This window comes from Drosophila persimilis, unplaced genomic scaffold (genome assembly GCF_003286085.1).
Source record: "Drosophila persimilis strain 14011-0111.01,24,50 unplaced genomic scaffold, DperRS2 tig00000715-arrow-arrow-pilon, whole genome shotgun sequence".
Lineage (NCBI taxonomy): Eukaryota > Metazoa > Arthropoda > Insecta > Diptera > Drosophilidae > Drosophila > Drosophila persimilis.
The window spans coordinates 1,368,304-1,385,697 of NW_020825343.1; the positions used below are offsets into that span (position 1 = coordinate 1,368,304).

General features: G+C 47.6%; 2 protein-coding genes across 4 annotated transcripts in view; one reads left to right on the forward strand and one right to left on the reverse strand.

The window, feature by feature from the left end:
* The window catches only part of LOC6602161 (sterile alpha and TIR motif-containing protein 1), a 38,024-nt gene that overhangs the window by 15,787 nt on the left and 4,843 nt on the right, over positions 1-17,394 (reverse strand). Inside the window, exon 1 of one of the 3 annotated variants that reach the window (XM_026992180.1) lies at positions 14,479-14,667. The exons of the other annotated variants lie outside the window; for them this stretch is intronic. Within the exon in view, the coding sequence (XP_026847981.1) occupies positions 14,479-14,607 (129 nt within the window). The 5' untranslated portion in view covers positions 14,608-14,667. Of the gene's footprint in view, positions 1-14,478; positions 14,668-17,394 lie in introns of those variants that run through there. 3 annotated transcript variants of the gene reach the window in all.
* Positions 938-4,929, forward strand: LOC6602164 (dyslexia-associated protein KIAA0319). Its single transcript, XM_026992181.1, has 8 exons — positions 938-1,689; positions 1,752-3,077; positions 3,140-3,271; positions 3,333-3,441; positions 3,501-3,691; positions 3,773-4,289; positions 4,353-4,520; positions 4,587-4,929. Exons 1-8 carry the CDS (start codon positions 1,036-1,038, stop codon positions 4,799-4,801), a joined length of 3,312 nt encoding a protein of 1,103 aa, XP_026847982.1. The 5' UTR covers positions 938-1,035; the 3' UTR covers positions 4,802-4,929.

Consider the following 17,394-nt stretch of genomic DNA (forward strand, 5'->3'; position numbering starts at 1 on the left):
TGGGTTGTGGTGGGCTTTTTTCAGACCTGTTGCTGAGGAAATCACGGTAATAAAATGGGAAAAATGAGATCACATTTTTCTCGGTAATAAAGTGGGAAAAATGTGAACTCCTATTAAAATAAATATTTAATTATATTCTGAATTCTTTAACAATGATTTGTGGTTGTAGCCTCTACTTTTCTCCTACTGAAACCGCAAAAAAGTATTGCCTACAATAAAATCCATTTCTGTTGTTCTTTATTGTTGTTTTTCTTTTTGGTTAACTAATGCCGCTAGATCTAGATAATAACAGCAGGCGTCAGAGGCAAGGCCGTGGAAATTAAGTACCAGGGATTTTCGGGGGATTTTTCTACAACAAACAAAAGTTCCGACCGGCTCGGCTCGACCCGACCCGACCCGACCCTAGGCCTCCCAGATTTCATTGGATTTTTGGATTTTCTTTGATTTTCTGTGTATTGTTTTTCATTCAGAAAATATTAACATAAACACAATGCATTGATTTATGTTTATTTGCTTGAAATGTAATTAATTTCTGCAGCGATTCGATTCGATTCGATTCGATTCGAGGCGCGTGGGCAGGATTTATTTATTGGCTCTTTATGGGGCTGGGCCGCGCTACCAGCAAACGTTAACGTGTTCGTGTGGGCAGCACGAGACCTTAAAAGCCAGGCAGAGAACAGAACAGAACAGAACAGAACAGGACGGAAGATCAATATTTTTGCAATTTATGCAAATGCAAAAGAGCGTACAACGAATCGTTCGGCTGCCAAGCAACGCCAAAGAAAGCTTTCGAAAGCTGCAACTTCGAAACTCTAACGCTCTCTGGCGCCCATTGACAACACCTACAACGCCTGGCGACGGCTTACAACACTGCTTCTGCGCAGAACGACAATCAGCTGTTTGCGTGGTGTAATTTTCGTGTTTTTTGTGTTTGTGTTCGTCCGAAGAAAAACTAGGTTTTTGTGCAAATTATTGCAGAAAAACGCAGGAAAAAGTGTGCAACTCGTACGGAAAGCTGTGTGGCACGTATTGGTCATGGAGAAACGCGTGTGGCAGCTCTGCTGGCTGCTGCTGGCGATGGCGTCAGCATATGCCGACGTCATGGCTGGTGTAACGACGCAAAATGCTCTGCTGGCGACGGGGGGCTCTGCGGCCGCCGCCGCCGCCGCCGCCGCCGCCGCCGCCGCGGAGACTCCACCAGGCAGCAGCAGCAGCAGCAGCACCACTGGTGTTTGCCCTCGCATGTTGCGCCACGTCTTTGAGAATGCCACGCCGCGCGACGAGCAGCAGGCTGGGGTCTTCGAGGAGTACAAGCCCGGGGGCGAGGTCGCCTCCGAGGAGCCCCTGGAGGAGGAGGCCTACCTCTGGAACTGCCTGCAGGCGTGCTGCGACAAGTCGCGCAACCAGACGAGCGCCTGCAACGTGGTGCTCGTGTTCCACGGCAAGTGCTTCCACATCCGCTGCAGCAGCAACGAGGGATGCCTGCCCAAGCAGCGGGTGCGCAACAACGAGAAGGTGCAGATGGTGCTGGTCAATCCCGTGGGGGAGTCGGCCACGTGGTCGCAGCTGCTGAAGGCCTCCAAGCAGAACGCCGAGATCCTGCCCTACGACGAGCTGGCGGCCCAAGGGGCGGCAGCCCTCAACTTCTGGAAGCAGCCCCGTCGCCTGGGCTACCTGCCACGCAACCAGGTGAGTCTCCAAGCAGAGTGCTCACTGAAATCAGACCGTCTAGTAACCCCGCACCTCCAAAGGACTCCCCCACCTACGACGATGAGGACTTCCCCTTGGCGGACAAGCGCATGAAGCAGCTGCACGATCAACTGGACGAGAACGATGTGCTGGCCAGCGAGGATCTCAATTACTTTGGCGGCGTGGAGCTGCCGCAGAATGGCAAGTTCATGACCTGTGACCTGGAGACGCCCTGCCCGCCGCAAGAGCAGTGCGTGCCCCTCCATCCGAATGCCGCCACGGGACTGTGCACCTGTCCCCGCGGCTTCGATTGGAACAAGCAACGGAAATGCGTGATGCGTGCCATTCCCTACAGCGCCTATCTCACCAGCAACGAGGCTGTGCAGCAGCAGCAGCAGCAGGAGGATGCGGTGGCCGCCGCCGCCAGTGAGAACTCCCCCGAGATGTCCACTGCGCCAGCAGCCAAAACGGAGCCCAGCAAGGACATTGTGGTCTCGGTGATGTCCAAGGAGGTGCGCCTGCCCGAGCAGGAGGTAACGCTGGCCGCCTTCACCGTGCCGGACGAGCAAACGAGCGACACCAAGTACAAGTATCTGTGGACGCTGATATCGCAGCCCAAGGGGCCGATGAACGGCACCATTTCGGACCAGAGCAAGTCCAAGGTGAAGCTCTCGAATCTCTCCGAGGGCCTGTACACCTTCAAGGTCACCGTCACGGGGGACAATGGCACCTTTGGCGAGGCGGCGGCCAATGTGACGGTGCTGCCCGAGAACCGCATCAACCAGCCGCCGCAGGTGATCATCTCGCCGGGGAAGCAGATCATCCGGCAGCCCTCGACCAACGCCATCCTCGATGGCAGCACCAGCACGGACGATGACAAGATTACCAACTGGCACTGGGAGGTCATTTCGGGACCCATTGGCTACCAGCCCTCGCTGCCGGAGGTGAACACGCTGCAGCTGGATCTCACGTCGCCGGGCAACTACACCTTCAAGCTGACGGTCACGGACTCCAACAACGTGACCAACTCGACGACGGCCACGATCGCAGTTCTCAAGGAAACGGACTATGCCCCGGTGGCCAATGCCGGGGACGCCGTCATCCTGTACCTCCCGAACAACAACGTGACCCTCAACGGCACTGCCAGCTCGGACGATCACGAGATTGTGGCCTGGGAATGGACCAAGGACGCCAGCGACGAGGCCAAGGCCGTGGACATGCAGAACACGAGGACCCCCTACGCCCAGCTCTCGAACCTGGAGGAGGGCATGTACACCTTCGTGCTGAAGGTCACCGACGGCAGCGGCCAGTCGAGCACGGCCAAGGTGCACGTGTTTGTGAAGCCACCAACGAATTCCCCGCCGATTGCGGAGGCGGGTGCCAACGCGGTAAGCCGGAGTAGGTCCTTATTTCACTCTTGCACTCAATCTGACCCCTGTTGCCCTTGCAGACCACGAGTCTGCCCATCAACTGGGTGCTGCTGAATGGCTCGGAGTCTAAGGACGACATCGGCATCAAAACCTATCAATGGAGGCAGCTCAACGGACCCAATAATGCAGTGATTCTGCAGTCCAACACATCGGTAACAGCATCGAGCGGACTGTTTCCCCTCGCTCGAGACTAATCCCTGTTCTATCCACCAGATGGCCAACGCCACCAGCCTCACGTTGGGCCTCTACGAGTTCCAGCTGAGTGTCTCCGATGAGAACAACAACACAGCCACGGACTCCACTTGGGTGAAGATTGTGCAGGGTAAGAACCGAGGCAAAAGTCATCTGTGGACCCTTCTAATCCCCGAATTCTCGCCCTAGAGCGCAATGCTCCGCCGGTGGCCAATGCTGGCGGGGACCACAGCATCACAATGCCTGTCACAGCCATCTACTTGAACGGTTCGAAGTCCTGGGACGACTTGGCCGTCGTCAAGTATCTGTGGACGCGGGAGGACAACAGTCTGGCAGCGGGCATGATTGTGGCAGACACCGACAAGCAGCCCGTGATGATTGTAAGTTCGGGCCGCCCCGCCCCGCCCCGCCCCGCTCCTCTGGCATGGGACGTGCGACTCATATAAGACTCCTTCTTGCAGCTGACGAACCTCGTGCACGGCCGCTATGTCTTCAAGCTGACGGTGAGCGACGATCAGGGGCTGACGAGCACGGATACCGTCAGCGTGAATGTCCACCCCGATCCGATGCTGATGTACCTCGTGCAAATGACCCTCCCCATGGGCATATCCGTCATCTCCCAGTCCGAGCTGGATTCCATCGTGCAAAAGCTGCAGCTGCTGCTGGGCGACGACAACAAGATACAGATACGAGAGCTCAAGTACGATCTGCACACGGAGGCGGCTGTCCTTGTGTTCTACGTGACGGGCGTGCAGTCGACGCCCCTGAATGCGCTGCATGTGGAGCTGCTCCTGCGGGCCAAGCTCCAGAGGGACGCCTCCATTCTGGGTGCCCTGTTCGTGGACATACGCACCACCGTCTGCCAGAACAACTGCTCCGGCCACGGCAGCTGCAACCCGGCGACACGCGCCTGCATCTGCGAGGCCTTTTGGATGCCGTCAGCGGGCTACTTCTTCAGCAATCAGGAGGCCAATTGCGGTAGCTATACGGACTGTGTTTCCCTTGGGGGTATCGTTTCCTACTTCAGTCTCTCTCTTACAGATTGGTCCATATTGTATGTGTTTGTGGGCGTGATTGTGGGCTGCCTGCTGCTGTCGGGGGTCTTCTGGGGCATCGCCTGCGCCTGCCGACAGTCGAAGAAGCCGCGCTTGCGGCAGAAAGTGCAGAAATATGCCCTGATAGGCAATCAGGATGAGGAGGCGGCCAATTGTAAGTTATGGACTGGAGTTCTATTACCCTGCCAGCAGCTCACTTTCCCCCGTTCCCCCTCCGCAGATTCCCGCACTACTTCACTCACGGAATCAGAGACAGACTCCGATGTCCTCTTCGAGACACGCACAAAGCCCTCGCACAACGGGATTGGCGGCAAGCACGGCCACAAGTCCGCCCACGGCCATGGCAGCAGTGGTGGCGGCAGTGGCGGCTCCTCGGGACGCGAGGGCCACAGCAAGTATGCCGTCACCAAATTGGGACGCAAAATCAAGGCCTAAATCCCGAGGGGCAACAGTCAGTCAGATATGCCTATATATGTGTGTGTTTTAGTCGATATCTGTACTATATATACATAGTAGTAGTGTGTGTGTGCGTGCGGATGTGTATGTGTATGTGTGTGTGTGTGTGTGATATATATTTGTATTTGTATTTGTATTTCCATATATACTACTATATACTTGACATCTTTTTGTACTTTCCCACACATGTAAGAGGAGACGGAGACGAAGGAGGAGAAGGAGACGTGGCTCTGTGCATATGTTCCTTTTTTTTAATTGTATTTTTAAAGCCTACGTTAAGTATTATTATTTGTATAGTTATTTTTTACACGAAGCTGCTGCTGTGCAACCGCAAAACCACCTACACCTACACATTATTGTTTATATCGTTTTTACAATGCTTTTTTATGTATACCCTTATATATTCTAGTATATTATGTGTTACCTCTGTATGTGTATATAGAAGTAGTAGCTGTTCCACAATCAAAAATGTAACGAAACAAAAACTACATGTAACTGCTGCTTAAAAGTGCAATGTGCACTGCAATGCATTATGGTATTCCCCCAATTAAACAGAACACGAAATGATAGACGAAATGGCAATGGGATTTTCAATGGGAAGCGCAGGGATTATAGGTTGATTGGCAGCACTTTTACCCTAGAAAATATGTATCGGAAACCCTCAAAAAAAAGGTTGGTTATGGTTTTTGGGTTCTACATCTTTCGAAGGGATGTGTGCCCAGTGATGGTCCTCACAGGTACCCAGAGCCCTGTCCTGCCTGAATCCACAGCCTTCACTCGGATTCGAATCATTCCGAATCACTGAAACGACTCGAAACATAAGACGGGGTTCGTGTGCCTTCGAAGCTGATTCGAATACCGAATCCCAGCGTTTCAATTTGGCAGAGCTGAGTCCATTTAAGGGCTCTCAATCATTCAAGCACAGCAATTAAGTGCAATCGTTGATCATTTAAAAGGCGATTTGCATGCAAAAGGCATCGACGTGTGCGATGCTACGTGAATTGTACTTGCTCTAGACTTGTTGGGGTTTACCTGACCCTGAGTACAAATCCCCACAAAAGTAAAGGAAATTCAAAGGCCCCATTAAAGATTTCCATTTGGTTCCTCTTTTCATTCGTTAAATCAAACATTTTCCACAATTTAAAGTGGATTTTGAGGATTTTGTGCAAACACCAGCACGAAAGTACAGTGCCACCGGGGGGCAGGCAGCTGTCGTCCCAGAGATTGACACGAACACGAACGCTCTTGTTTACACGACTTTTGTTGACTTTTCGCATTTCGATCGAACGTATGTATGTACGTTTTTCCACAGGCAGCTTCTTTGTTTTTTCAAGCATTGCGAAATGTATTTCATGCAAAAACCCGCCCACACAAAAAACAGTCAACACCAAACTAGGTTCGGGCTCGCAAGCGGATCTCTGGGCTGGCCAAAATTCCTGGTAGCCAAAAACGAAAAATTCTGGCGAAATACATCGCACAGCGTACATCGTACAGCGTATATCGCACGTATATCGTATCTGGAAGACCTGATTCGACCGCTGCTGATTCGGGGGGCTTAAGTATTTGCGTGTTTGCTATTGATTTTAGCCGGATTTGTCCGGTCCAGGCCCCTGCCTCTGGTGTTGGCCCCACCCCCGCGTCCCGGAAACCTTTGTCACGCGCGACCCATTTTTCACAGCTGGGAGCGGCCGCCGGAGACACGCGATTCCACCATAGCCGCCGCCGTCGACTGGCGCCTGTGTCGCCTCTGTCGCCTGCCACATGTCATGACCATTGTCCGCCCCCGTTCTTCGTTCTTCGTTGTCCTTTGGTTGTAATTATCCCCCAAGCTCCCTGGCCATAAACTTTTGCATGCCGCACAACTAATGAAGAGGTTCTTGAACCTCAAGGAGGCTCCTTTGCCCTGCACCCCTTCCCCCGCCCCCGCAGCACACGTGATGTGGCTCGTGCCACTTCGATTTTTCCTGGTATTTAAAGCTTCCCCAATTGTTTGTTTTCCTCTTAAAACTCCCAATTAAACGCCTGCCATACACAATTCACTTCAGAAATTATTCAATTCTGTTGAAAAAACAAAAAACGATGAATTTTTAATTTCTTTTGAATGTGCCATCAATTTCCATGCCGCATTACAGCTGTTCGGAGATGGAGATGGAGATGGAGATGTTCGGACAATAAAAACAATCACCGCCGATCGCTGGAGTGGTGGGGAGAGGGGGAGGGGGGAGAGGGGGATGCCTGGCTACTGGTATTATCATTATTAAGATTGTCATTTGTCAAATGATCGACCGAAAAAGTGGCTTGTGTTTGTCTTAGAGTTCGAGTTTCGGTGTCGCATTGAGTTATGATGAGGATTTTGCATAAATTAAGCGGATGGCTTTATTTTGTTCAAAAAGATTATTAACAAATACCAGAGGCATGAATAATCCGAGGAATTCGGCGGTGGGTTCGATTGAAAGCGAATTCAAATGCCATTCGATTGCAGTTCCTTTTGAAATCTCCTGGAGACTTGTGCTCCTCTCTGGGCGGAGATTTGGCCCCCTTCGAAAGAGTATTCCCTCCTCAGCTTTCCTTTGACACAAAACTAAGCCCCTTTCAAGGTACTCGTGGAGGTCCAAGGTTACAATTCTGGTTTCTCCCACTCCAATTTGCTGTGACGCTCGTTGGAGCCCAAGTTCAGGTCGGTTTCATTAAAAACTTATAAAACTTGAATCAATTAACATAAAGAACGATGGAGCGTCACATAAAAATAGAAAAGAGACCCGCAAGAGAACATTAACGAAGGAATAAAACTGGCTTTAGTTCTATTTTGGTTTGTTGTTTGATTTTTATGTGATTTAAATGAACACCATGGGGGCATGGAGTGGGGGGTGCCTCCTGAGTGGTGGGGCAGCATTTTTGCAAGGGTAACAAAGGGTGGAGATGGGGATGGGGATGGGGATGGAAGGGGAGGAGAACAACAGAAATTGGCACACGAGACAACGGTTGAGTGATTTTTAATGTTGTCGTGACAATAATTTTTTGGCGTTCTACTGATACGCGTTTTGGCCAAAGGGGGAGGGGCGTTTGGGGGGGTGGGGTGCCACACTATAATCATAAAATGTTTTGTTTCTTTTGATTTTATTTGCGTTTTATAATTGTTTAATTAATGCTGTCGCTGTCGCCCGTCCCTGTCCCCGTCCCTGGCCCTGTCCCTGGCCCTGTCCCTGGCATTTCATCTATGAATGACAAACTTTTGTTTGCTTTTGCTCCCTCATTCGCTCTCTCTCTCTCTCTCTGTGAAACGCTTTTCATTATGAAGCAACTTCCTTTGTTCCCTTTTTCCCCCCCACTTTGGCGGCACATTTCAAATGCACAAAAGCAAATAAATAGAACAAACAAATAGCGAACGCCATAATGGATAATGGGCAGACGAATGGTAGAGGGTAAAGTGCAAAAAACATAATGTAATAATGAAAGACGATCCGAACCGATCCGATTGGGGGTTCGGAACGTGGGTCGTGGGTTGAGGCCATTCTGTGGGCGTTGAAAAAACACACAGTGCCAGTGCAAGTGGGCGAGGACAGTCTTGTAGAGCTTGTAGAGAGTCAAGCGAATCCAGAGATCCCAAGAAGACGGCCGAGGGGCACTGCCGCATAACGCGTGGCAGGCTGAACCTACAGTCTACAAAAAAAAACCAATTCCGGAATACTTTTAATCAGCTTTTCTCAGCGTAAACATCAATAAATCAATGGAACCAACTTCGACAAAGGCCTGCCTTACTGCACAGTGCCTAATGACAGCACAGACATTCCATAATTCAATTTTAGCAACCCCCCCGCCCCCTTTGTAGCCCCCGGGAGCGCACCTTTTGAAGCACCGATGCACCTGCTACCGAGTGGCAGGCGACAAGTTTCGCAATTTGTGCACTCGACGGTGGAAAATGGAATGAGAAACAAAAGTTGGAGGAGAGACAGAGAGAGAGAAGCTATAAATGACATGGCAGTCAAAGGCATTTCCGCCTCCGCCTCCAACGCCAACTCTCAGTCGATTTTCTATTCAAATTGCTTCAGAGTGCCCCTGCCCCTGCCCCTGCCGCTGCCGCTGCCCCTGCCGCTGGCCCTGCCATTACCCGGCCCGTAGTAAACGTTGAAGGGCGAAAACCGCAAAGCAAAGCGAAGCAACAAATCGAACACAAGTTCAAGGTCAATGCCACAGGCATACCAGGCAGACAATGGCATTTTCTCTGTTGCAACAGCTGCCTGCCGCACTGAGATTCTGGGTCTGGGTGTGCCACTGCACCGCTGCAGCACCACCGCCACTGCCATTGCCAATTAGAAGGTTGGTTCCCCGCGACTGCACTGCGGGTCTAGACATCTGTCTCATTAGCCGCAGATTAATCTAATGCTCGGGAAATTTGACGTTACATTTGTCGGGGCTCGAGCCAATGCGTGGGTGCAGGAGGTGCAGGTGCGACCAGTGCCAAAAGTTAAACCAAGAGGAACGCCGCCCCGAGAGAGAGGCAGGCACTTCTAGGCACTTGGTTCTTGAGAGATTTGCTTGCTCATTCTTGATTACCGATTAAATGGATTAATGAAGCGAAATATTGATCAGCAGATGAGCCCCCCACCGAGGGGCGCTGCTGCATGACGCGTTGAGGGAAAGAATAACCTTTCCGTGGAGTCAAAGATGGGTTTTTGATGGACTAGTTACGAGTCCAGTCCTATAAATAGTACACTCTAACTACCAGGAACTACGACTATAATCAGTGGGGGAGAAGTATTTGTGTGTGTGTGTGTAAATAAATCCATTAAATTTCCTACCATAAAGTTACCCAAAACAAGAGCGGCCTGTCTCTCTCCGTAAACCCCTTGCTTGCTGTTCAACAAATGACGCATTTTGTGAATTGTTTTCGGCAACTGCCACCCTTTTGTCGGGGTTCGCGGGGTCAGATTGCAATCCCTGCAATCCCTTGTGGGGACAAGGGTGTGTGTGTGCTTTTTTTGGGCCGCCTTTGATTGCCCGATTGCGTGGGCCGGGCCAATGTCTTTTTGACAAGTTTGTCGCGTTCTGCGATTCGATAACGACTACGAGTGCGAGTGCGAGTGCGAGTTCGAGTGCGAGTTCGAGGTGGTGTAGTGGCTGGAAAGATAAGCCATAAATAAAACACTGGGGGGGACATTCAAGCCCCCGTGTATCGGCGTGGAGACAACCGGTCCACAGATTCTTTGGGAGAGCCAAAGAGGTGCCAAATTGTATGGGCTTCTGTTCTCTGTGGCGTGTAATCGGGGCAATCGACCATGAAACGGAGAGCCGCACAACTACGCCAAAACTATCTATCTATCCATCCATCCATCCGTCTATATCTAGGGGATCTAGGGGATACATACATGGGGCCGATCGCCAGAAGGAGGGAAAGGTGCGCTATACACCCCTCGCATATAAACAATAACAATGGCGATTTTAATGTCTTTTCGGGGAAACACACAGCCCACACAGTTTATAGCGAATTTCCTGTTGAACTGAGCGCTTTATTCCAGAATATTTTGAAAATTCGAAACAACTTGTACCTTTAGTTTTCACCTTTAAATGTTGCACATTTCGAGCCCCTTCCACCCGCCCTTTCACTTGTTGCCTTCTGGAAACGCACTTTATCAGAAAAAAAAATCAAAATAACTCAAATCGGTATATCTTTTATTTGCGATTGCGATTTGTGTGTGGAGTAAGCCACGATTTTATTACGTATTTTTTTTGCTCTCAGCTTTTGCACGCGCGACGGCCACAGGCGACAGGCGACGGCGAACACAACGGAGAAACAGAACAGGAAAAACGAAAATAAGTGAAAAGCACCGCAGCGGCGGCGTATGCTTGATTGTGTCTGGTTGAGAGAGAGAGACAGAGAGAGAGAGAGCGACTTCTTGCAGAGACTTCGAGAAAGAGAGCGGCAACAATCTTTGGGCGCTTGTCAACACTGGCACGGAGCATTGCCAGCAGCCAAAAGCAGAGAGCGGATGGTGCCTGGGAGAGAGGGAGAGAGGTAGGAAGAGTAACTTGTTGCTCTTGCTGTTATTTTTCGGATAAACACCACAAGGTTGTTGAAAAGCTCCTGAGCCATACAAAAAGCATTTTCGACAGCGTTTTCATTGGTCGAGATTTTGAGAGCAAGAGAAAGTGGTTCCGAGAGAGAGAGAAGCCAGGGCTGGATTTTGATCTCATACTGATCCAGGGCCGATACACAAGAGGCGCGCGTGAAATTCAAATTTAAATTCAAATTCTTTCCTCATTCCCTGACATTGTGCATCAAAATTTGTTTCAGAATTCTCAAAAAGAAAATGTAAAACATACAGATATAGTAGAGTTTATTGTTTTCTAAATTTATGGCAAGTTTTAGCCAAAAAACACACCTAGAGCCGTGCATATGAACCCAGTCGAATTACTCTGTATTGGATATACATATGTTCAATATATGTATGAGTGTTTATATTATATTATATACTCGTATGTACATATATTACATCGAAACATCGAATATATGAGGTATTTTTTTCAAGTTTGGTCCTTTAGAATTTATTCAATCAAGTGCCCTTCCTTCTGCGTTTTCCACTTCACTTCAATGCTCTTCAATGGCATGAGTCCGGACTCCGGAGGTGTCAAATCCGGAGACCTGGCTGGCCCTTTTTCGATACCAGACGTCCAGAGAGTTTTCGTTGTTGAAAATAAATTGTTTACTTTCCAGTGGTGCATGGCGCAGCGTCTTGTTGAAACGAGTAGCCATTGAGACCTTTCTCACGCACTTCGACGGTATGCACGACTATTTTCAGTGTACAGGGTGACCACTGCAGTGCTTTGGTTCGGAGTGAGGCGATTCATGAGTGAAACTTTACTCGATGCTTACATGGCGCATGGCGCACCCTGTATTGTGGCCAGCTCTCCCTCTCTCTGGCTTTAATTGCCGCCACCGTTGCAAATTTGAATTAAAGCTTTCTGTTGTTGTTGTTGTTGGTTGGCTCCCTTCCCTTCCCTTTCCTTCCCTTCCCTTCCCTTGTAATTGAGTGGCGGTAAAGTGTTTGTGGAGCGTGTGATATCTTTGTCGAGCTCCACTCCACTCCAGTCCAGTCCATTCCCCTGCACTCCCCTCCTCGCCTGTGCTCATTTTTTAATTGAATTCATTCATGAATTACGAGCATTTGAACTGGACCCCAAACAAGTTCACATCTCAGAGAGATCTACGAAATGGGTCTATAATTCAGATAACCTAAGTGAAATGGCTATTTCCCCCCATTTGGATGCCCACTGGAGCGGTGCGAATATTTTGGAAAAGCTTGGAATTTGAACACTGAATGGAAGTTCAATTCAGAGATTGTTCTCTGAGATCTGATAGATCTATTCATCGAATTCGTACATATATGATCTATTATCATCTGCTATAGATTTCTTGGAGATTTCCAGCTATAATACCAAAGAAAATGTCTAGGATCAGAAGATTAAATCCTTGTATTCCTCGAAAATGCGTTGAAAAAAGCCTTCCTTGGATTTCCCTACAGAAATTGCCTTCCCCTAAGAGAAGATCCAAGGCAGAACTCACTGGAAACTCAGTGTATGTCCAGTTTTTCCCACTTTTGATTCACTTTTCAGCTGCAAAAAGCACAGAATTTCCCAAGAATCAAACAACAATGAGAATATATAATTTAGTAACTACACTCGATTCGATCCATCAATGCTATAGATAGAGATACGAGAGCGAGAAGGGGCGCCGAAAGATACATATCTCAACTTTGTTGAGGCAGAAATTCCCCCCATTTCCAAGTCTATAATGGGTGTAGGGTAGGGGTCGTCCATCCACCAATTGACGTCAGTGAGTGAGGCAGGCCACAACCAGGCACCAGGCACCAGCCACCAGTCGGGCTGTGGCACGTACTGGAAATCAAATTATGTAGTTTTTCTATAGAGACAAAGGCATATAGAGAGACACGGCAGAGCAGCAAAAGGAAAACACAGAGCAGAACAGAACAGAACAGAAATAAAACATTCGGTTCCACTTTAGAGTCGAAACAAAAGAAAGAAACAAGAAAATGCGCACAACAAAGATTCAGATCCAGAACCAGATCCAGATCGTGGCAGATCCACGCACAATATAGATGTAGATATATATATATATATATAGAATAGAGAAGTCTCTACAGAAAATGTTCTTTGAAATCATTAACCAATTTGTGGGGAGAGCCCTGGCAGTGCCCTGGCCCCGGGCTGTTCTTTTTTTTCGCCTTGTCGCAGGTCGAAAGTGCAAATTGACAGATGTTTTTTTTCGGGGAACGGATCGGAACGGAATGGAACGAAGCGCTTGAAAGTCCCGTCCCCTATGGAAAACTGCAGTTGACGCACATTTCCATTCGAATCGCCATAAACAAACGCCGCATGAAATTAATTATAAACAAATTCTGGGCGATTTATGTGCCCGCATTTTGAATACTTTGTGGTTTTTCCCTGCCATTCTTGTGGTTCGATTATCGGGCATGGATGTTGCTCTGTTGTTTTTTGCTCTCCAATGAAACGCAAAATCACAAAAACGTGTTCGAATATTTATGTTTATGTTTTTTCTCGATGGGTGGGATATTAAATTCAAGGTACAGCTATCCTCCAAATGCGTTTCGGCTTTCGGTCTTGAGTGCGTTTCAGGTTCACGTTCTGGGATCGTAAAGCGATTAAAATCACATTTAGAGGCGTCACAGAAAACAGTTTTGAAGGAACTGCCATTGCCATTGAGGCCATTGCTGATTGTTTTTCCTAAACTGTGGAGCATTTGATGGCGTTATCTGAAGGAAGGAATTTCGAATGGGTTGCTCTAGAACTTTCGTTCCTGGAAGATGGTTTCTTTGACTCGGCATTCAACAGGCCCGTGGGCGTTCAGAGTCAGTTTCCTGACATTCATTGAAGCATTGAATGGCTGTTTGGCCTTTGTGTGGGTTCGTTCAATCTTTTATCTTTATTCCTAGTTGGAAATTCTGGAACATTTCACACTCTCCGCAGTCGTGATTACAGTCTCTGGTTGTTTCAATCTGCATATCGAATGAACAAATTGGCATTTCCTCTGGAGACCTCCCTCTAGATAGTATTCCCTTTGCTCAAAAATGCTCTTATCAGCGGAGAGGGAGAGGGAGAGAGAGAGAGAGAGGGTGCAAGTGGAAGTGAGAATAGTGGATAGGGCGACAACATTAACAGTTTTACATTCCCTGGACTGCGGACTGCGGATTGCGCCTCCGTCTTAGGCCCTTTTTGTGCTCTGTTCTTTCCGGGTCTCTCTCTCTTACTCTCGGGGGGAGAACAATGGGAACGAGCACAAAAATATGGAATCATAAAGATTTCTATACACACACACACAAGAGCCATAAATACAGTATTTCTGAGTGCGCCTTTCTGCCTTTCACTTGATTTTATAACCATTAGGAGAGACGTCCGTCTGTCCGTCCGTCCGTCTGTCCGCCGACTGTCTGTCGTCTGCCCTACCGGTCATTTCCAGCTATGGCACGGCGCCTTGGGGTTAATGTACGCCTGTGCCACTGCCACTCATTGCTCTATGCCCCCCCTGCCACGCACCAAAAAAAAAAACGCATTGTTATGTCTCCATTTAGGGACAGGGGGCGGGGGCCGGGGGACAGGGACTGAAGGGGATTATCAATTACCTGATAATGCTGCCGGGGGAATATCAAGCGGGATCGCAGTGCTGCTGCCGCCGTGTGGCTGCCACTTGAGGCGGCATTCGAGGGTTGCGACTGCGCCAGCAGTGGACTTCGCGTCGAGGTGACAACCATGGTCGTAGATGGATTCACTGTCCACTCTCCGCAGTATTCAAAGACGTTCTTTATCGTTCACTCTATTCGAATACTTTATCCGAATCTTCTTCACTTCTTTCGCTTCTTTCGATACCGTTCGGATGGGGGATTTTTACCCTATACACTCTTTTGTTTACTTTTATTTTGCTTTATTGATATTCTGAGAGGTTCATTGGCATTTTTCCTGGAAATTCTTAGGCCAGAAAGCACACGAGAAAAACAATAGCATATTTCATTTGCATTCATTATTAACAATTAACAGAACAGGTAAAACAATTAGCATTCCTTTCAGCAAACAGAAACCAGAGAGAGGCAGAGACAGAGGAAAACTTTGGCTTTGTGTTCCATAATCACATTCAGAAAATTCCATACATATTTTCGGCAAAAGTTCATGTATTTCCCTCCCCCCGGCCCCCCATTCGGGGGCGATTCTTATAAACAAAAACAATTATCAAGCATCTGGTTGTCTGTGCGCGGGCATTGTGATTATTTATATGTATTTATTTCGCATTCTGTGGAACCGTTAACCAGACAACAAAAGCCACACACACACAAAAGATACAAAGATATAAAAAAGAGCGGCTTACGCACAAGAAGAAATGCCACAAGAACTGGTTTGCCGTGTCGGCTGGAGTGGCTAGAATTTCGTGTATCTCGGAGATACTGTGGGCCTGGCACGGCATGCCCCGGGGGCCTGCATTTCACAGCCGAAATGGAACTGATGGAACTATCATTGAAAGTGTGGCTCTGTTTGATGGCTGATCTTGGATCTTAACAGGCCTTTTTATGGTTATCTATGAAACGCTATGGAAATGCTTATGGAATCGCCCTAAAGATGACTAACCTAACAATGCAGCTTCTACTGGAAACACAACACCATAAAAGGAAGACCTTTTCGAACTTGAATCTCCATGGGGATGGACCAGATCGAGTAGACATTCCAGAATTTTCCATTGGCTCAAACTCCATTTGAAGCTCGATGAAAAAACCCACAGAATTTACATAAACTAACGTTTTATGACATTTCCATCTTATGGCCAGAGAGACCTTGACTCGGATTCGACTTTCGACTGGTTTTTCACAACTCAAAAGCAAGTTCAAAGCCCACACACACCCAGGGAGTGGGGTGGGGGGGAGCTCTCTGTGTTTTTGTGGGGCCCACGTGCTGATGGTTTTTCCCCCATTTCCGCTTGCATATTTTTTGTTTTGGAGTGTGTGGCTGTTGTTTTTGTTGGCTAATGAGTTTCCGCTCGGGCGAGCCGCAATAGGCGTCGTCGTCAGCACTGCCTGTTTTCCTGTTGCACTTTTGTTTTGGGCCACACCACACCACGCCACAGCCACTAGACTGGGCCCAAAGCGTGGGCCTCTGTCTGATTGATTTCTTGTCTGTGGATTCTGTCGATGCGGCGATGCCTACGCAATGATTTTTTAAGCTGGTTTTTGTTTGAACTGGTTTCTGTTTCTGTTTCTCTGCTGCTCTGCTGCTAACTCGTTTCATTAGCCCACTAAATATTGTATTTCAACAATTTATGAAAATATATTCTAATGTGCACTAAATTTTGTAAATTATTTCCTTGGAATTGCATGTAAATTATTATTTCTTTTCTTTTTTTTTTTTATGAAATTATCACACAAATTCTTCATGATTTCCATTTAAATTTATTTAGCCATTAATTCCATTTATTTTGTAGTAAATTATGCACAAAAGTTCTTAATTATTTCATGTAAAATTCCGACATTTTCATGGCGACAAAATGTGCTTTTAAAATATATTAGAAATATATTTTTATATACTTTATTTTTAGCATTCATTCAGATTTATGCTCTCAATTTTACGCACTTTTCACTTGGTTTTGAGGCATTTTCCCATCTATTTCACAACAAACAAAAACATTTCACGATTTATTGTAATTTTATATGCAAAAAAAAAAAAGTTTCATTTGTTGTTGGTTATTTTCAGAGATATTTGTTGCTCTTTTTAGAAAGATATTTATTGGATTTTTGTCGTTGTCTTCGAATGCGCTCAATGGACTCGACGGTTGAGGGTTCGACACAAGACTGACGGAGGCCCGCAGAACGGAGGCGCACTAGACGTCGGAGCCGCGAGAGAGAGAGAGAGAGAGAGAGAGAGTGAGAGGGCAGGAGAGAGAAGCACTGCCTGAGCGATCATCGTTCCTCTCCCGCTGGGGGGCTCTCTCCTGCGTTGGGGCCCAAACAAAGTGGTTTTTTGTTTGATTTTTTGGCGCATTTATTTCTCGCCTCAATGCAATTTTTATTTTTTTTATTTTTTGAATTCGTTGAGGGCGTGCCAAAGGCGTCAAAACAGCACACAAATAAATATGATTTCTCGGTATTTACTTAGTAGTTTTTACACGTTTTTCCTTCAAGCAAAGCAGGCATTTTTGGCAGGCACTTTCATGGTTTTCATACGAAAACTGGCATCGATTTTCACCTGCATTTTGTCTATTTAATTTGTATTTATTTACATGATTTTGCCATTTACTTTGTTTAAACAAAAGCCGATTTGGAAAACAGACACGTGTTTCGGTGGCTTTTCAAATGGAGCGGAGAACATCTTCTGGCATTTGTTTGGCTTTTGGGTTTCTTTCCTTCAATCTAATTGATTTTTTGGCCCATTTGTTTATCGAAAGTTGTGTGTTTTCCTTTTAGCGTTTCCAGGAAATGGCCAAGTGGAGCAAAATGTAAGCAAAACCGTGTCCGAAAAGCGTGAAAATCCACCTTGAACCGACTAGATACTCTCTTCAC

Excerpts from the sequence above, each read along its gene's own strand:
- LOC6602164 (XM_026992181.1), top strand. The coding sequence starts at position 1,036 with ATGGAGAAACGCGTGTGGCAGCTCTGCTGGCTGCTGCTGGCGATGGCG. Across the intron at positions 3,442-3,500 it reads TTGGGTGAAGATTGTGCAGG|AGCGCAATGCTCCGCCGGTG; the intron begins GTAAGAACCGAG and ends TTCTCGCCCTAG. Across the intron at positions 4,290-4,352 it reads CAATCAGGAGGCCAATTGCG|ATTGGTCCATATTGTATGTG; the intron begins GTAGCTATACGG and ends TCTCTCTTACAG.